Below are 22,265 nucleotides of genomic sequence, written 5' to 3' on the forward strand. Positions count from 1 at the left end.
TGTGTCTCACTCCTGCGAATTCATTTGCTACTTTTTACTATACATTCATCATGCTATTTGCTATTTATATAAATTCATTTTAATTTATTCTATGAATTCATTTGCTACTTCTTACATGTATACATTAATTTTACAGTTTCTTCTGTGCATTTATTTTGTAGTTTCTCACTGTTTATATTTCCATAAAATCACTATCTCCAGAATCGATAACAGAAGAAACTGTAGAACTAGAAATATCAGAAAGTTTACCATGTGGAGTTACGTAGCTACAAATGTGTACGTTCTACATTCAATTCTACGACTGTCCTCCATTCTTCGTGAATTTCTACGTACTTATACAGTCATTTGTGATTTCCATCTACATAGTTGAGAATAAGCACAATTGTCAAAGTAGTTCAGTTATAAGTAAAAGTACCGATCACTTGGATCTCAGAAACCTGCAGTCTACGTCAAAATCACATGTTCCTTCATTTGTTCAAACTTCTGAAAAATAATTTAGTTTTGATGAATCAGATACTCGTTCATTTATTTAATTTAAATGAGAGATGTATTTGAAAATTAATGGAGATAGAAATATTTTCAAAAGAAGTAACAAAGGTGATCTGCTAGGTGAGATGATATCTCAACAGCGACTTCTAATATTTTTCTTCCTTCTGAATATTTATTATAAAATAAAATAGAGTATAATTTTCACTATACGTGTTTCTGTACCTTGTAAATAATAAACTTTCTAGCTCTTTGCACTCAGAAATAAATATTGCTTAACCCCTTGACTTATGATCTCGTGACGCACATCACATTGACTCGTGAAGCACATCACAGTTCAAATGTAACAACCCAAATCGTATTTGCATAAAGATCGAATTCAACACCGATCTGTACAACTAAAGATTGCTAAATACAAAATATCCTCAACATTTCAAATTCTGTTATTTGTTGTCAAATTAAAATAATAACTATGACTGACGCAACTGCAGAGAAGATCATAGTCTAAACTAAAATCATGAAGTTACCTAAGTTAATTTTACCTACGATGCATAAACACAGTGAGACGATATGGCGACTAATAATAAAAAAATAACATCAGTTTACAATAAAAAATGTTGAAGCTTATCCACCAGAAAAAAATGCAAGTGCAAAGGGCTGCAAGCAAATAAGAGTAAAATTGCGTTTGTCGAACGGCGGGAACCAGTGTTGTCGAACCCGTCCCGCGATACATCATTCGAGGTATCGCGAAATTAACATAAATCTCGATAGAGTCGATAAACGTTGGGTCTCTTTGAACGAGAGATTCCTCGTGGCAATCGGCCGTTGGAAACCGGTCCAAAGATGCGCTGTCGGTAGTTGGACAGCAGCTGCTCGCTGCCGGGACATGCTTACACGCAACCGTTCGGGATATGCAACACGTCTGTGCCATAGATGTTCGTGTTTCCTCTCGAATCTCTGTATCGAGCTAGATTATCGCTTGTCGGGAGATAATTAATTTCGTTTAATGTCGTGTAACGATCGTGGCCGCAAGAAACGGAGAACCGTTTGATTTCCTTCGACGCAAGTACTTTATGATCTTATGTGTTTGTTCCAGTCGATTCGAGGTATTGCGATAATTACTCTGATACGTCGAATACATCGATACGGTACTTCATTTTCACGATACTTATATTCTTTTTTGTTACTTTTGTTTTTGATATTTTTCTCAGTAACGTATGACATATTAGACACTTTAGTACTCATATAAGTGGGAATACATATGTTACGTTTCATGTGCACTTTTTTGGAGAAAAAGGGGCAATGGTTGTATGGATATTCAATACTTTATTGTGTAAATAAAACCTTTTATTATAATAAAAATAATGCAGCTCTTTATATTAAAAACTTTAGTACTGTACTTATATGAGTGGGAACACATATGTACATTTCATGTGCAATTTATTTTGGCAAAAAGGGGCAATGCTTGTACAGATATTCAATACTTTATTCAGCAAATAAAATCTTTTATTATAAAAGATATATTACATCCCTTCATATTAGAAACTTCAGTGCTGTACTCATATGTGTGGGAACACATATGTACATTTCACGTGTACTTTTTTCGGAGAAAAAGGGGCAATGATGCTTGTAGAGATATTCAATACTTTATTGAGGAAATAAAACGTTATGTTATAATAAAAATAATACATCTCTTCATATTAGAATCTTTAGCATTGCACATATGTGAGTACACTAGGACACATGTGTACATTTCATGTTTTTCTGAAAGTCAATAAAAGCAGTGTACTCAAATGACACTAGGGCAAAATGGGTTAATTTATATTGTTTTAAATGACAATTTCGATTTACACTATTGTTATGTATTAACGGTAAATAATATTAATATGTGCATTTCTTTCCAAAACAATCAGCTGCATTCGATTATTCATAATACCATAAAATTATAATATAAATCATGTCAATATATTTCTCCAATAATAAACAGTTTTAGAATTGAACATTATCAGCAAATTGAAACCATTCGTTGCACCATAAAATGTAATAGAACCACGATACAAATCATTTTAATGAACAAGATCGATCGTTAGATCGGTCGGAATAATTCTGGCCGTTTGTTAAGAAAATATCCACAAAGAATGGAATCTATTTCCTGCTCGGAACAGAAAGGAACGGTTGAATTGAAAGAAATACAACACCGCATTGAATCGTTTTAACAAAGGAGCGGGAGAAAACGATTTCGTTAGCGTTATCTCAGAAGGCGCGTGGCACGCGTACGATTGCTCGTTTGTATTCAACGAAAAGTACCGTATCATTCTGACAAATTGTACGCGATCGTATGTCTCGAATAGTTAAACCATCGATTCTTCTCTTAGTATTCTGCTTTCCATCGTAATGGCTTCGGTAATAGCGCCACGGCCGAAGGCATTTCGGTCACGTATCCGTCATTATTATTCGTCGTTCGCCAGCATCCGTTTAGAGGCAATAATGGCCAGTGTTGTTTTTAATTACGTCGGTTTCGATTGAAAGATCCTTTTGTCTCTCATACCGCGATTCCACATACCAATTTACACAAATTTTTTTTTAGTGATAGACCGTAAGAAACCATGTGAGAAATAGTTGTAAAGAAAGGAACTGTGTTTTACAAAAGTAATACATTTTTTACAAATTTACACAATTTTTTTTTAATGATATGTCATAACAGAAGTAGACTTAAAATCATGTGAGAAATAATAGTTATACAAAAAGGAATTTTTTTTACAGAAGTAATACATTTTTTTTAAGTACATGTTTTATAAGATGTGGACAAGATGGCCGAGCATAAAAAATGAGAACTGTATTTTACAGAAGTAATATATTTTTGTAAATATGAATGTCATGAGATATAGATAAAATAAGAAAATTAAGTATAGTAGAAATTATATTTTATAAAAGTAAATTCTTCATAAATGTGTTAGGTGTTCAAGAAGCAAGAAAGATAAGCACAGGAGAGGGGAAAATATATGTTTTAATTAAAAGATCATATCAGGTGCAGAAACTAGCCTGACAAAAGTAAGTTTAATGGTAAAGGTAAATTTTGTAAACTTTATAAATAAATGTGTACCCTTGGATATTTAAATAAAATGTACATGTGTGCAGTTGAATATTTAAATAAAATGTACATGTGTACACTTGAATATATCACAAAACGTGCATTCAAATAATCAAACAAAATATTATACATTCAAACAATTTATGTCAGCAGATTTCTAATACCGGTGAAATTAAATATTCTCTACTACGAAACACTCATAAATTGCAAAACTTCAAACATAATTCTCTCAGTAATCTGTATTCCCATAAAAACGACAATACACTGATTCCGCAAAATATGTCCCTATCAGTCGCCGGTAAACCGTGGTGCACGAAACCGTAAAGAAAAAAAAAGAGATAGTTAGAAATCGATGAAATCTCGTCGGGTACGTTTTACACCATGTGCATTTGCCGGGCAGGTACACGAATGGAAACAGTGGATTACTCGTTGAAAACAATGGCAGGATTCGAATCGAACGACGATCGAGAAAGCTTTTGAGCGATCAAAAAGGTTCCATGCGAATAGCAAGGTGGCGGGGGTATTCGTTTGCGGGATTAAAATTTGTTTTTCGCAACACCTCGACCATCGATTCGTCCCTGCTGCCTGAGAATTGCTGCGTTAAAGGGGTGGAAGTGCACTTGTTTCTTGCCTGTAACTACGAGCATTAATCCGCGATTCTTTGACCTCGACCTCGATGCAAAACGATTTCAGCGAGCGAAAGAGGTCGGTCGCGTGCTGCTGCAGGGCTTGAATTATTCTCGATAGATTAAAATCCCTTTCTTCGTGGATCGACAATCTGCCAGAAAGGGCGATTGTGTGGCAACCGAGAGAGAAGTCCATCAACGAGATCAATGGCTGCCGGCATTCATCGTTGACATTTAAATATTTTACTCCCTTTGAACTCGCTCAACCGCTACCCACACACGGCTCCAGATATTCGAGCTTTCAAAGGTGCTCTGTTGTCTTGGAAACAATTGGAGAAACAATTCGATGTATGGATCCATACTGTCTTAATGGCTGACATCGTGTCATAGATTATCTGACTTTGAATTTGACCGATGGCGGGCGTGAAATTATGATACCTATTTGATTAGATCCCCGGTGGAGTTTATGGTCAGGTATTGATGTCTGATTGAGAACAATATTTACCGTAATTAACGTGATTACGACGGAGAACCATCGAATTCTCTCATTTTTAGATTTTATATACGAAAGGTATAATCATGTTTACAACGAAGATATCTGTATTGATTATGTTAGCTCAATTATTGGTTAGGTTAGGTAAAAGCAAATGAGAAATATTTCAGTACCAATGTAGAACATGCAGGTTCTGAAATAATGCAACTGACGTAAACAATTTAGAGCTAAACATTCAGGAACCAAAAGCAATAAATAACAAATATTCCAACATACCGAACCAGAGGAAGTTACATTTCAAAATGGTGTCCAGCCAATTTTGAATTGTACTACAAATATTTCTGGAACAGAAGCAAATATTTCAACATACTAAAACGCCACAGTTTCCGAAGCATAAACACGAGATATTGAACCTGCAAATATTTGTAGACGAATGAAAGGTTAAATAATAACACGGAGAATTTGAGAATCCGAGGTGTTAATTGAAGTGACCGCAATTTGCAGAAGGTTGAAAAACAGTTTCACATTCTTGACATTGAATAAATTCAAGGAGCAAACGAAGCAGCAGTTATTAGAAAAACAAAGCCCTCTCGAGATCGTTCCGGGAACTGTGAGAACGAGCACTGAGAGCTTCCGTTTCGTGCGAACGTGGCCTTAGAAGAAGTACTTTGCCCTACGCGTCGTCATTCTACGAGCGACAACGCCACTGGAATTCGCTCGACCGTTCTTCTTTGTCTCTTACTTTCTTTTTCATTATTCTACCTTCTCTTTTTCCGTCTTCGTTGCCGATGTCGCTTCTATGGTCGTCTGATTGCTCCAGGTTTCCCTTCTTCCTTGACAATGACCTTCCACGGAAAGAAAACGAGACGTCTTTTTTACTCTGCGTGACGCAATATGAACTTCTGGTTATCTTTTGTGCGTACTGGGAATGGAAAATTGTGAGTTAAATACTGTATTAAAAGGGTGATTAAGGGTAAATTAATTTGTGTATCTTTGAAAATACTGATGCAGTAAAATTTTTACAGGTTGAACGATTTCAGGGTGTAAATTATGTAGGGTGCTTAATACTAAATTAAAGGGTGCTTTCTTCCAAATAATTTTCCGCCATTTTTAATACAACATTGTTACATAAATAACTTGTCTAGGTATTCTTCAGGTACACCATCGTGGAATAAAATATTGCGAATTAAATATTGTATTGAAGGGGTGTGGTTATATGGGGTGTTTCCTTTTGAATTAACTCATGTATCTTCGAAAAAACTGATGATACAATAAAGTGTTTTACAATAAGGTTAACTAATATGAAAAGGTAAAGACCTACTGAAGCTTGCTTTCTTAAAAATTATTTTTCATCATTTTTAACACGATTTGTTGCATAAATAACTTCTCTGGTCATTCTTCAGACAGACACGTACCCCATCACATAGCAGAAAATTGCAAAATAACTTGTTAGTTGCAGTAGAAATTTAAGGGATGATTATACAGGGCGTCTCGTTTAAAACAACTCATATTTTCAAAAATACTGATGATACAATAAAATGTTTTATAGTAAGATTAAATAATATGAAGGGGTAAATAATGCAATAAAAGGTTGCTTTCTTAAAAATGATTTTTCATAATGTTTAACACGATGTTGTTGCATTAATAGCTTTTCTGGTTATTCTCAAAATAAATACATAAACAATCAAGCAATAAAAAATTGCTTTAATAGTCACAATTTTTTATATTGTTACAAAGATGATGTATGAAAAACCTTGAAGCTTAAATTTAATTTTTATTTAAATACAATTTTTGAATTATTGGCACAACGTGTCAAACAGAGGTTGAAGAACACCACGAGTTTATTTCACAGACCAGCTATTTTCTGGGTAACAAAAAAAGAAAAAATGTGGACACGATTCCAGGTTCAACTGCAAACGGTTTTTTTCTCGATTTTGGACATGTTCCAACATTTCTATGTATTTCTTTTTTTGTCCTCGTTCGCGGAAATCGTGTTACGCGCGTTTACGATTGCGGTTATAGGTTATCTTTTGTGCAAAAGGTATTACTTTTTGTTCACTTGTATAAATATTACCGTATCACGATAACATTTAACGGACTCGTAATACCTTCAACTTTGACCGATAACATCGTACAAATGGAATATTTGCTCGAATTTAATCAAGGAATAAAAATACCCACGCAATAAAAGGTTAAACACGAAACGGCTAACACTCGTTAAGTGTCATTGTCCATGCGTAGATACCGATTCGAACGTCAGATTATTCGGGTATTATTGAAAGCATGCCATGCATGATTGCAGAGACTCGTCATGAATATGAATTGGCAAATAGGATTGCACTTTACACGCGAAAACGCGTCCCGAACGATTTACGGCTACATCTCGTTCCGCCGATGCATCCAAATCAAACGTCGATGAAGTAGTATAGCATTGGCGTAACTAGGTGCAAACCACATAACCTTAACATATATGGACCTTTTCTGTGTTGGGTAACAAATATGAGACTTAAGATATTTGACGGACTGCAAATTTACTTTTTTCGATTCTTTAAGTTTTTGAATTTATGGATTTTTGTATTGGGAAAATTTCAATGTTTAAGTTTTAAGGTTGCAAAAATCGCAATTCTAAAATTGGTAAAAGTTCATAGATTTATAAACTTAGAAATACATATATTCTCAAATATCAAAATTGTCGTGTTACCAAATTCTCAAATCATCAAATTCTCAAACGAGATAAATTCTCAAATCCCCTAATTGTCAAACCCCCAAATTCTTACATTCTTGAATGCCCAAGTTCTCAAATCACCAAATTCTCAACCCCGCAAATTCTCAAATCCCTAAATCCTCAAATCCCCAAATTCTCAACCCCTCAAATTCTTACATCCCCAAATTCTCGACCCCCCAAATTCTCAAATCCCCAAATTCTCAACCCCCCAAATTCTCAAACCTCCAAATTCTCAATCCCCCAAATTCTCAACCCTGCAAATTCTCAAATCCCTAAATCCTCAAATCCCCAAATTCTCAACCCCTCAAATCCTGACATCCCCAAATTCTCAACCCTCCCAAATTCTCAAATCTCCAAATTCTCAACCCTCCAAATTCTCAAATCCCCAAATTCTCAACCCCCCAAATTCTCAAATCCTCAAATTCTCAACCCTCCAAATTCTCAAATCCCCAAATTCTCAACCCCTCAAATCCTGACATCCCCAAATTCTCAACCCTCCCAAATTCTCAACCCTCCAAATCCTCAAATCCCCAAATTCTCAAATCCCCAAATCCTGACATCCCCAAATTCTCAACCCTCCCAAATTCTCAAATCTCCAAATTCTCAACCCTCCAAATTCTCAAATCCCCAAATTCTCAACCCCCCAAATTCTCAAATCCTCAAATCCTCAACCCCCCAAACTCTCAAATCCCCAAATCCTCAAATCTCCAAATTCTCAACCCCTCAAATCCTTAAATTCCCTAATACTAATATCCCCAAGTTCTCAAATCCCCAAATCCCCAAATTCTCAAATCCGAAATTCCTAAAAAAGCCCCCAAATTTGACCACACCTAGTAAACACCATTACCTCTTCCCAAAACTCCAGTTTGCACGAAAATACGAGTTACGCCAATGGTTACCTATACGTTCGTTTTTCGTGCTTTTAAAATCCAAACAAAAGTGCCGGACCGTTTTTTTCTCTGTCGTCAATTGTCCCCGTGAAACTCGCCGTTCCAAAGTTTCATTTTATAAAAGCATTTCAACTCGAACAAAACATTTATTACAAATGTTTTATACTTCCGCAACAAGAACAAAGGAGCTACGAGTTTTAACTACATTCCGTAAAAATTTGCAATTTTCTTCGTTGCCACTCGCGAGACAATATCAAACGTTAACGAGAATCTTTGAAAAGGAAGCTTTTCTTTAAACTTCTCGAACTCGTCGAATTTTCTCGTTACAAGTTCCCGGGGAACTTTTCACCCGAGAATTAAACAAACTTCTCGCGATATTCTAATGATTTCTAGCATCTCGGTGGGCACACAAGAGCTCGATATCCTTTTGCCGCGTCTCTGGAGGCCGCATTTTTACCGGCGGCTTTCGAGGAAGATTGAAAACTTGGTTCGTGAAAAAGCTCTCCTAAATGACACAGTACTCGATTTCTCTCTTCTTTGTGTCTCGCACCATCAGCACTTTCACGCCGTACCATTGACAGCTCTAACAAATTTCCTCTCAAATGTAACCGAGTGCAAAAAGCGACGGAGATATGGCTGAACTTCATACGGAAGACAAAACGCGAAGAAGCCGTGGTAATAGATAGGTATTAATTAGAAAATGAGATTGCGAATTGAAATTCAATAACCGTGTGTGAAGTTGAATAGGATCGTATCAACTTTCACGGAAATGGGTTCGAACAGGTTAACTGAAGACGCGTGTTTGTGAATTTTTATTTCTTATTTTTTATTCGGTTATTCATAAATTATTACACATGCAACACTTGACAGTAGGGTATATTATTGTTATCATTTATAACAAAAATATATGAATTTTTATTTGTTATTTTTTAGTCGATTATGGTGTTCATAAATTATTACACATGCAAGACGTGGCAATAGGGTATATTTCTGTCATCATTCATAATAAAAATATATTAATTTTTATCTGTTATTTTTTATTCGATTATGGTGTGCTTAAATTATTGTACATGCAATACCTGACAATAGGATATATTTCTGTTTTCATTCACAACAAAAATATGTTAATTTATATCTGTTAATTTTTATTCGATTATGGTGTTCATAAATTATTGCACATACAAAACCTGACAATAGGATATATTTCTGTTTTCATTCACAACAAAAATATGTTAATTTATATCTGTTAATTTTTATTCAATTGTGGTGTTCATAAATTATTGCACATGCAACACCTGACAATAGGATATATTTCTGTTTTCATTCACAACAAAAATATGTTAATTTATATCTGTTAATTTTTATTCGATTATGATGTTCATAAATTATTACGCATGCAAAGAGTATATTTCCATCATTCATAAAATATGCAATCTTGTAAACATCGATGATCAGTCATTCGTTACATCGTCACATGAATCACATTCTTTGTATTTCTTTTTACGCGATTCATGACTCGTTCGACAAGAATAACGGAGTCGATAATAAAGTTCCGCGACGAAGCAACTCTGCACAAGAAGAATCGATTTCGTATTCTTGTTCCATTTTCAGTTGGTGCTCTGATCTCTGGGCTTGAAATTTTCTAGCACGATAAACCGGCAACACGGAAATTTGTTGGTATCGTGGGTCGATGAAGTAGCTTGTCGATATCATAAGTTCACAGCTCAACGATTTATTGACATAATAATTTTGCGATATGAAATTTCGTTGATATCGTAACTCCGAAGTATCGCAACACCATCATTTAGGAACTTGTCAATAGAACTTCAAACGATTTATCGGTGTAATAGAACTGACCAAATCTTATGTTTATGTACAAGTTGATGTACGTGGTGTCCATAACAATTGTTTCGTTATAATTTTATTATACAATCGTAGTCCTTGGTGTTTAGAAGGTTATTGGTACCGGAAGGTACAGTAGATCTCGTTATATTGTCATCAAGGAGGTTACAGTATTTTTTTTAGGATTAGAAATAATTTGAGGTTGCAATAGTTGTAGTAGGACTACTTATAGGATTGCTTATAGTATAAGCTATTTAGAAACTATTATACAGGGTGTCTCACAGCCTGTGAGTACCCTGTGAGTAGTGTAGAGACACCCTGTATACTATATATTGTATATGTAGGCATTTATTAGTTCAGTATTATTTATGTGACTCGTTAACGATTGCAGATATTCCTTGAAGCGTAAACGTAGTAAATGAGGGTTGCAAGTAGTGTCAAATTTTATTGAGAAACACATCATTGCTGTGAATGTTTGCTAAATTTTCAGTCAGTCGTATATCACCCTTAAAACATGTATAATTTCCTTTGTAATTTAATTAAATGTTTAAAATATGTGTTAATTAATGTTCATTAATTCAAAAGTTACTACATATACTGTTATATATGTATACCATATAACTGATCTAGTAAACCTACATTTCAACCAATTGTATTCTTGATAACCATCCTTAAAAAAGCTCTTAAACCTCGGTGAATGATGTGCGTGCCATAAACCTAGTCAGCACCGTGATCGACACGTCTCCTCCGATCGAATCAAAGATTTTGACGTGTTCAGCAAAAAGAACGCGTTTTTGTGCTTCTTTTCGACACCTTCGCTCGGTGATTTACGGTCGGCCGAGATTTATGTATCCGAATCCGTGTCGGTGATAAAACATAGTTCCGAAATCACCTGCGAAGAGAAAAGTTTGCTCGATGAGACACGTCACGTCTCCGTTGCTGATCCCTCAATTTTTCGATCGACGTCGTTGTGTCATCGTTGTAGTTAATCACCGATTCTTCCTCAATTTTTACTCATCAAGCTGACGTTATTCTTTGTTAAGAGCTGCCTATACAATGTGTGAGACAGTGGACAAAAATAGATGGCAGGTATTTTTGATGTTCATGCTGCGTTAGATTGGTATGGAGAAAGATAACTCTTGTTATATTGCATAGGGGGTTATGTGGAATTGGCAATATAGGGAGAGGATGCTTTGTAGGACGTTCTTGAATGGTCGGGGATTTGGGGATTTGGGGATTTGAGGATTTGGAGATTTGGAGATTGTGGGATTTGGGGATTGTGGGAATAGGGGATTGTGGGATTTGGGGATTGTGAAATTTGGAAATTGTGGGATTTAAGGATTGTGGGATTTGGGGATTGTGGGATTTGGGGATTGTGGGATTTGGGGATTGTGGGATCTGGGGATTGTGGGATCTGAAAATTTGGGGATCTGGGAATTTGGGAATTTTGGAATTTTGGAATTTTGGAATTTTGGAATTTTGGAATTTCGGAATTTGGGAATTTGGGAATTTGGGAATTTGGGAATTTGGGAATTTGGGAATTTTGGAATTTGGAAATTTGGGAATTTGGGAATTTGGGAATTTGGGAATTTGGGGATTGTGGGATCTGGGAATTTGGGAATTTGATAATTTGGGAATTTGGGAATTTGGTAACTTTGGAATTTGGAAATTTGAGAATTTGCAGATTTGTGACTTAAAAAATTTTGAATCTTACCAATATAAAATCTCAAAAATCTGGAAATTTGAAAACACCATAATTTGCAAATAAATTCAAAAATTTGAAAATTCACCAGCCCTCGGCAAATGCCCAATTTTCTCGCCCCAAGCAACATTCGCCAACCACTGTTAAAGAAACATCGACTGATACATAAAAAATGTAGTATACCTGTTTCGCGAAACACAATATTCTATTCTGCACTCTGTTATTCGGAACTCAATTACCTCGAGCAGGTCGTACGTTTTGAAATACAGCACCATAGATTTAGCAGTAGAAAAATTAACTCGTCGTCGATGAAATGTTCCCTTGCTGTACAAAAAAGTTCATATTTCGAAAGAAGATGTATTAAATTATATTAAAACAACGTTGTTTCTTAAGAAAGTAAATCGCAATCGAACGTGAAAATTAATTACCTAGACTCTCGATTTCTTTCTAACTGTGTTATATTTTTTCGTGTATCTTATACATCGTCGATTGACTTGTACGTTTTGCAATTAGCGCGTTTAATCGGGTTAATTGAGCAGGTCGACTAACGAAGCAAGAATTAGATCAAAGTAATCTAGTGCTCAAGGTGAAAACGTAGAACGCTTTAAGAAGTATCCCGCAGAGATTTTCGATTTCGTTTTCGGATAAACAGAGCGTGCGAAGATCTTAAAAAATATTTACCCGAAACACCGGCTGCCAGAAACTTTCATTATTTTCCTTTATTTTTCGCTCGAACGGGATTCTTCTCGACCGATTCGCGGAACACGTTTGTTGCATTTCGAAACGAATCCAAATTGTGATGGATACGTTTCGGTGCTGGGAATTCGGACAGTTGTTGATTTTACCTCGACACGCTAACGAAAATGGTCGCTGGTGTTTTTTAAAAGGGTATGATGTTTTTTAGCATGCTTTCGTGTCAGGATATCTCGGACGCGTGGAGGGACTTGGGATCTTTGTAGAAGTTAGTGGGATTTTGGAATTTTTGGTATTTTTAGAATTTTTGGAATTTCTGGAATTTTAGAATTTGGGGAATTTGGAATTTGGGGAATTTGGAATTTGGAGAATTTGGAATTTGGGGAATTTGGAATTTGGGGAATTTGGAATTTGGGGAATTTGGAATTTGGGGAATTTGGAATTTGGGGAATTTGGAATTTGGGGAATTTGGAATTTGGGGAATTTGGAATTTGGGGAATTTGGAATTTGGGGAATTTGGAATTTGGGGAATTTGGAATTTGGGGAATTTGGAATTTGGGGAATTTGGAATTTGGGGAATTTGGAATTTGGGGAATTTGGAATTTGGGGAATTTGGAATTTGGGGAATTTGGGAATATGGGAATTTTGGAATTTGGGAATTTGGGAATTTGGGAATTTGAGAATTTGGGAATTTTGGAATCTGAGAATTTGGGAATTTGGGAAATTTGGAATTTGAGAAATTTGGAATTTGGAAAATTTGGAATTTGAGAATTTTGGAATTTGGGAAATGTGGAATTTGAGAATTTTGGAATTTGGGAAATTTGGAATTTGGAATTTGAGAAATTTGGAATTTGGGAATTTGGGAATTTCAAAATTTGGAAATTTGGGAATTTGAGAATTTTGGAATTTTAGAATCTCTAAACTGTAAGATAAGACTTTTCACCGCCTACCATCACAGTTCCCATCACTACCAACTTCCGACCACCGATTCCGAATCGACAATAAATTACCTCAGACTCGTACGTTCCAGTCGATCCAGTAACAGAACTTTTACGAGATACTCGTACTTGGAAATTTTACGGATCGACTTAAAATCGCGGCTACCCAATGGAACGATACGAAATAAAACTACAGGTTCATTCGTACGCGATGACGTCGCAGTTGGACGAAGCCGTATCGCGGAACCGGTAAGATTTTACGAGCGATCCTTGCGGCTCGTAACAGAACACCCACGTGAATCCTGAGGCCGATAAATGCGATTGTTTATTTGCATCGGGTACATCGATTTATCTGTGCCGCATACCGCGAAAATCCATCGGAAAAAAAGAACAAACGCGACGAGGAAGCGGATAGGGAAGCGTCGAATAAATTCTGGTTTTAACGCCAGCCCTTAACCCTTTTATCCCGATTACGCTTTCAATCCGAGCTTTATCGTATTTCACAGTCCCTTTCTCCGAAGTGGATCGATCATTCGAATAAATAAGAGATGTTCACGCAGTTCGATATGGTCCTTGATTGCGTACTTCACGCGAGAAGTCTCTTTTTTTCCGATTAACGGTCCGAGTGTTGAGTGCTTGCTTTTTAATATTATGATTTATGGACGAATATGATCATTTATATTTATGTTGAAACATAGTATAGAAATAAATAATAGATAATACGTAGATTAGTTTACAAGATAATTGTTTGTCTGGGTGAGGGTTGGGTTACATTATGATCCGCCATTTTGAGTTGTGTTCATCTAGCACTGAGGACTAGTATTTAAATTGAAACTAAACTATAGAAATTAATGGTTATGTAAAGTAGAATATATGATGATACTTTGTTTGGATGGAGGTTACGTTATATTTTGACGAAACTTTCTTAGTTTTCGTAATTTAATAGGAACCCGAGGTCCGCCATCTTGAGGAGGTCCGCCATTTTGAGGAGCTCCGCCAGTTCTACCATTAATCTAGTACTAAAGACTACTTATATTTAAATTAAAACTGAACTACAAAAGTAAATAAGTAATGGATAACTTGTAAATTAGCTAACACGATAATTATTTATCTTAATGAAGGTTACATTACATGCTAACAAAAGCTTCTTAATAATTTTCTTAATTTAAAATAAGTAATCCAAGGTCCGCCATTTTGACGAGCTCTCTATTCATCATCACAAGTTCCAAATACTGTTAACCTTTCATCTATGTTCAGTTATAATTTATACAATATTATTCTTCAAAATGCAGAAAATTTGAACATCATTATAAATAAATCCACCCATTAAAATTGTCAGTAATATTTATTTCTGTATTTGTACTATAAAACGAAGTTTCACGTACTTCATATCTCCGTGTCTAAAATAACACAACTGAACACCACGTTCAAATTGCCGAATCTAAGTAGCTTCGTATATTCCTCGTAAACTTGAAATTTTATTCGGTACAGGGTATGTTAACTACGCTCGCTTTGTAATTCTTATTGCAGTCGCCCTGTTTGATATCAGCCCCTGTTTTACTTATGCTCTACTAAAAAAGCGTCGCTCGAATCCGTCGAGCAAAACGGATAAAATAACTTCACGGCTCACATTCGTCGACGAAACTAACGAGCATCCCGATTTCCGAGGGAAATAGAGGAGCTGACGTACACTCTGGTCCAATGTGTGCTTTTTTAAAATAAAAACACATAGTAATGTTTAAAATGTAGAGATGTAGAAATTTTCAGGTTTTCATACTTTTATCAAATTGCTGGAACTTTTCATTTTTGTTTCATATTTTCAAATTGTCGAATTTTCCAGGTTTTTATATTTCTAAATATTATTCACAAATTTGTGTATTTTGTAATATTTAAATTTTCAAGTTTAGAAATTTTAGAAGTTTCTAAGCTTCTCAAATTTTTTTATTTTTAGATCACTGGAGACCTAAATTTATAATACCAGAAATCCCTAGATTCCTGTATCCCCCACTCCCCAAATTTCTACGCTTGCAAATCCCTACAGCCCCAAATTTCTACGCTTGCAAATCCTTACATTCCCAAATTTTTACGCTTGCAAATCCTTACATCCCCAAATTTCTACGCTTGCAAATCCTTACATCCCCAAATTTCTACGCTTGCAAATCCTTACATCCCCAAATTTCTACGCTTGCAAATCCTTACATCCCCAAATTTCTACGCTTGCAAATCCTTACATCCCCAAATTTCTACGCTTGCAAATCCTTACATCCCCAAATTTCTACGCTTGCAAATCCTTACATCCCCAAATTTCTACGCTTGCAAATCCTTACATCCCCAAATTTCTACGCTTGCAAATCCCTACATCCCCAAATTTCTACGCTTGCAAATCCCTACATCCTCAAATTTCTACGCTTGCAAATCCTTACATCCTCAAATTTCTACGCTTGCAAATCCCTACATCCTCAAATTTCTACGCTTGCAAATCCTTACATCCCCAAATTTCTAGACTTAGAAATCCCCAGATCCTCAAATTTCTAGACTTTGAAATTCCTAGAGCCCCAAATTCCTTCATCTCCAAATATCTAGATCCCCAAATTTCTGCACTCACGAATCCCTAGATCCCCAAATTTTAACACTCATAAATCCTTAGATTCCTCCTTCTTCTAGTCTGTAAATTTTTGTATCCCCAAATTTCTAAATTTCCACATCGACCTCTTCCTAAATTAAAAAATCCCCAAATCTTCAATCTTTCCAATTCTCCAACCTTCAATCACCAAATCCAATCCCAAACTCACAATACATCCCCACATTATCAAATCCTAAAAAATTCGTAAAAATGAGATGACTAAAGAATTCCTCCTCCCCTCGTCCGCTATATTTCCCCTAGGAAGCCTTCGCTCTCGACTGTACACACATAGTTACGCCAGCTGCGAGATTTTATGGAAACAAGATAAAAAATTCCGTTATCGTCGGCGGAGCACGTTGGACGTTCCGTGTTTGCATAAATCAATGTTATCCGAATTGTAACTTGTTACAGAGCACAGAAATACCAAAAAGTTTCGCGAACTGTCACGGCTGGACCGGACAGTTTTTTTTCCATAAATCTTGCTTTTTCCGACGCGGATCGAATAGTCGTGCGTGTTCGAACTAATTGCGACACCGGTCGAACCGTGTTTACAACGAAAAGCCATGCAAATTGGATCTCGTTAGAATTTGATCGCGAGATAATACGTGAAATAACATTGAAAGAAATGTATCGAAACCTGTGTGTAGCGTTAGCGTTTAACCCTATCAGTTATAATAAATTGTCAGTATCTGATGTCGATATATTTTCTGTGTTACTGTTGCTTGAATTAATGTGTTTTTGTGACGCCATATTGATCAAGGTTTATTGCCATATTGCTCATAAATTATAAATCAAAGTACATTCTTTTTTAACAACGAATATTGGACTCTAACTGTATAGGGTGGCTCGGAAAAAATTTCTTTTCGCTTTCATTCTCTAAAAAATTATTATATGGAGTAGAAAAATTCTGGGAAAGAGTGAGGTAAAAAATTTTAATTGTAAAAATATAGAATTTTTCATTTCTGTTAGGTTAAAATACATGGACAATAATTTGTTAAGAATCCAGATTCCAAGAAATCCTAATAATTTTTGTAGTTTAAAATAAATTCCAAGCAGATCAAATGACCGGTTAGTTCCAGCGTAAAGTCTCGTTCTAAACATTTTAATAAGCTAACTTATTCGAACATTTCTCCGTCCACTTTTTCCCCGAACATTCGGAATCAATGTACGAACGTTCCTTATCCGCTCGAGAGCAATCTTATCAACGAAAAAAACGAAGTAACCGATCCTGTTCTCAAACGATCGGATAAATAACGAAAGCACGCGAAATGAGCGCGTCGTGTCGGCGAGCAGCAAAGTTTAAACATTCGAGATAATTATAAGTACAAACTCTTGTAGTTCGGTCGGAGATATTTATCCGCAGTTCTGCGACGACGTTTGGTGGCGGCACGGAAACCGTCTCGTTTCCACCAGCCTTGGAAATATTGACCGAGTTCCTTGCACTTTCTACGCGAAAACGGGCCGACACGCCGATCATTACGAAACTCTTGATAACGACCGGATTAGCAAGATCTCTCGAGAAATCCGCCTCGGGTCCCAACTCGCGAATACGCGTCGATGATTCATCGTTTCGCGACGTTTCGATATCTCAATTTCCGACGATGAGAAGCTGAAATTCTCCGCTGCCTTCGGACACTTGCCAGATACCTCGATACGCAAATATCGACGTGCTCCACTGAAGTCGACGTACCACTTCGTGAAATGTTAATGTTCTTCTTGGTAAAACTCGCAAGGTTCTTACATTAACACGTTAATGTAAGACGCATTGATGACCGGTCACGTTAACGAGGGTCTTCATCAAATGCTGCTCTCTGGATTACTCGGACATATACAATATATGTATTGTTTTAACTTATTTCATTTTACTGACTGCCATTAACATCTATATATTTATTTATTTTGCAATTTATCTTTTATTTTTATATGTGCATGTATTTTACAGTTTTTATATATTCATAACTTTTACAATTTTTATTTTATATTCATGGTTTTGTATCTTACATTCATATGTTTTTATATTTCACATTTTATATATAGATTTTATATTTAATATTTTATATGTAGATTTTATATTTAATATTTTATATGTAGATTTTATATTTAATATTTTATATGCACATTTTATATTAACATTTTATATTAACATTTTATGTTAACATTTTATATTAACATTTTATATTAACATTTTATATTTTACATTTTATATGCACATCTTATATTAACATTTTATATTAACATTTTATATTCTACATTTTATATGCACATTTTATATTAATATTTTATACTTTACGTTTTATATTATCATTTTATATTAACATTTTATACGTACATTTTATATGTACATTTTATATTTTACATTTTATATTAACATTGTATATTTACATTTTATATTAACATTTGATATTAACATTTTATATTTACATTTTGTATTAACATTTCATATTAACATTTTGTATTAACATTTTGTATTTACATTTTATATTTTCATTTTATATGTACATTATATATTTTCATTTTGCAAATACATTTTATATTTTCACAATATATTTCCTGAACATAAAAAGATAATATAGCTACAATAAAAAAGACCATACTAAAAACAAACGCAACTAAATTAATTTTCAGTAGACAAGTATGCCAAGTGGCATTCTAACAGCCTGAGAACATCAACACTATTGGAATCGTTAGAAAAACCTTGTTACATTGGAATAACTTGAATGCACCCTATTTCGCGAGACATAAATGTCCGTTAACGATCTCGAACACGTTAAATTACCCTATCAAGGTATTCACGTAGAACGCGCGGGTATTAATCCCACGTGCAACTGGCAAATTGCCTAAGCCATGAACATGAAAAGAAATCCGAAAGATAACGAGCATTCCGTGTGAAGGTCTGACTAGAATGACGGTGTTCTGGGAAAGCCTATAAAGTTGAACGTTAATGGCATTAATCGTCCCACCTCCATCGCCTTCACGTGACCTTACTGTCGAACATTTCCTGTTCTTCGGGCCACACGAATCAATTCCCACGATGCTTTCACTCTGACCTAATATGTCATTATCGGTTCACTACTGATCGTTTTGTGATAAACGATTGATCGACTGATAAACGACGGCGCGAATGTGTGGTCAGGTAAAAGGTAACTGGGCAATAATTGACTAAGGGTGGTCAAACATCCTTTGATCGAGTGTGGAACGTTTGAACATTTTGGGAAATTTCAATTTTCTGGTCCTTAAATTTTTGGGGGACATTTTCTCTTATAACATTGTGACGCACATCGCAGTTCAGATATAAAGAACCAACAAAATTTGCAGCACTTAGTAATTCATCTTGCCTTACTTATTTTAATATGACGTCAGTATTAGTTAGCTCTGACTTAGCTAAGCTCTGACTGACGCACCAGCTGAAAATAGAAAATATATTTATCAACTAGACAAGTTCTGAGATTTCTGTCTCCTGAAAGTTCTAAGCCATCAAGTTTCTGCATCGAATATATAAATTCTGAAATTTCCTAATTTTCAAGCTTATGAATTTTTAAATTGAGCTTCTAATCCTAAGTTTCCATAATCTGAAAACTGAGATTAGAAACTCCTCGATGAAGAACGACTTCCGGCTTGAAGCTCGAAGACGAAGATGCAGTCGTTATTCCTGAACGATCGACTTCATCCCGACCACTCCCAAGTCACGCGAGGGAATCTTCTAGGTCCCGTTTCGATCGCGTAGAGTATAGAAAGTGGAATCGATCGATGAACTATCATTGCCTCGTGACCCGACTCCTAACTCCGGGACGACTCGTCTGTCAATCAACGGTTAGAGACATGTCCGCGTGAAAACTCGGTGCGAAACTTCTTTCCTTGGGGAAAGCTTGGAAAGTTGGATCTTTGGGACGCTTGGGAAACTGGTGTTTTGCGAATTTGTACGGTTGGGAAGGTGGTCTGCAAATTTGGGAGGTGTGAGATTTGGAAGATTTGGGATTTGGGAGATTTGGGATTTGGGAGATTTGGGATTTGGGAGATTTGGGATTTGGGAGATTTGGGATTTGGGAGATTTGGGATTTGGGAGATTTGGGATTTGGGAGATTTGGGATTTGGGAGATTTGGGATTTGGGAGATTTGGGATTTGGGAGATTTGGGATTTGGGAGATTTGGGATTTGGGAGATTTGGGATTTGGGAGATTTGGGATTTGGGAGATTTGGGATTTGGGAGATTTGGGATTTGGGAGATTTGGGATTTGGGAGATTTGGGATTTGGGAGATTTGGGATTTGGGAGATTTGGGATTTGGGAGATTTGGGATTTGGGAGATTTGGGATTTGGGAGATTTGGGATTTGGGAGATTTGGAATTTGGGAGATTTGGGATTTAGGTGGTGTGGAATTGGGGAGGTGTGGAATTGGGGAGGTGTGGAATTGGGGAGGTGTGGGATTTGGGAGGTATGGGATTTGGGAAATTTGGTACTTTGGAGATTTGGAGATTTGGGGATTGGAGAATTTGGCAGTTCAGAGATTTGAGGATTTGACAATTTAATACTTTAATAATTCAGAAATTTAGAAACCACGGAATTTCAACACTTAGTTAACAAATTAAAAAATCAAAAGATCAATAAATCTTCACACCCTCACCGGAAGTGAAGCTTCCTTACAAACCTCTATATATAAATCAAAGTATCCATAAAGAGCGTCAGGAAACAATCAGTTAAACTACCTTTAACCACATTTGATTTATTTTCAAGAATAAATTGTTTCGAACACTTGGACTTGGCGTGTACATAAATTATCCTGTATCGGTCATAATTTAAATGGCAGTGAATGGAAGTGATTATAGTGTTATAACAAGTACAATAACCAATTATTTTTATTGGATTTCAGCAATAACAAAGGAGGCCCCTGGCAACGTGGTCAGAGTTCCCAAAGGTCGAGCCCTAGTCCCAGTCGACTTCACCACACGCAGGAAGCAGCCACACCTCACACGGCTCCCGTTTCCGTGAGTATCTCGATCCCTCCGGAAATACGATTATTCCTTTGCTAACGATTGCTCTCGTACCCGTTTGATTAATCGAGTGAAATCTATACACGGTTCAACGGTTATTAATCTTTACCCTGATGTTCCAATGGTTATCTACAGATGGATCAACACCTTTGTAGCAAAATAACGTGTAATTTAAGGGCTGTTCTTTTAATGTGAAAGAAGATACATATTCAGGGTTGCTCTTCTTTTATTATGGAACGAGGTACAATTTTGCGATTCAATCTATTTTGTTGCGAAATTATGTACAATTTCAGGGCTGCTCTTTTAGTGTGAAATGAGATATATTCAGGGTTAGGTTAGGTTAGGGATTGCTCTTCTTTTATTATGAGACAAGGTACAATTCTGCGATTCAATCTATTTTGTTGCGAAATTATGTACAATTTCAGGGCTGCTCTTTTAGTGTGAAATGAGATATATTCAGGGTTAGGTTAGATTAGGTTGCACTTCTTTTCTGGGTTGCACTTCTTTTATTACGAAACGAGGTACAATTTTGCTATGGAATCTATTTTGTTGCGAAATTATGTACAATTTCATAGTTATTCTTCTTTCAGTGTGAAATAATATGTCTTTAGGGTTTCACTTCTTTTATTGTGAAACAACGTGTAACTTCTGGATCACGCTCCTTTTGTTGCAAAATAACGTGCAATTTTATAGTTGCACGTGTTTTGTTGTAAAAGAACATACATTAAATGTAACACAAATTATTTATTATAGGAAGTATAATCTTGGTGTGCACTTCTTATAAAACATCATATAATATCAGATGTGGTATAAATTATATATAAGACAACACAAAGTATAATTTCTAATATTAACGTTTCTACAGAAAAATATAATTATCCTCAAAGTTTGTTCCACCTTTTGTACCACCTATGGTGTACCACCTGTACCTCCATATGTGACGTACGAGCTCAAAATAATTTTGTATAATTCAAGTTATAAAACATTGTCGATTTACCTAATTTACCACATCATTAATCAAGTGTATACAAACACAAATGTATAAAAAATAGTGAAGAAAGTAAGCAAGACTTATCTAATAAGAAAATAGAATAAGAAGATATTCCATGAAGGAATTCGTTCCATACGTTTGACGACGTGCGAAGATCAGACGCGTCCTTTGAAAAAGT

At 35.6% G+C, this 22,265-nt stretch overlaps 1 protein-coding gene across 4 annotated transcripts in view; it reads left to right on the top strand.

The window, feature by feature from the left end:
* Window positions 1-22,265, top strand: part of RhoGEF3 (Rho guanine nucleotide exchange factor 3) — a 207,778-nt gene that overhangs the window by 150,532 nt on the left and 34,981 nt on the right. For all 4 annotated transcript variants that reach the window (XM_012297713.2, XM_012297744.2, XM_012297733.2 and 1 more), the window contains one exon: window positions 20,976-21,090. In XM_012297713.2, the coding sequence (XP_012153103.2) occupies window positions 20,976-21,090 (115 nt within the window). The remainder of the gene's footprint in view (window positions 1-20,975; window positions 21,091-22,265) is intronic.

This window comes from Megachile rotundata, chromosome 1, assembly GCF_050947335.1.
Source record: "Megachile rotundata isolate GNS110a chromosome 1, iyMegRotu1, whole genome shotgun sequence".
NCBI classification, from domain to species: domain Eukaryota; kingdom Metazoa; phylum Arthropoda; class Insecta; order Hymenoptera; family Megachilidae; genus Megachile; species Megachile rotundata.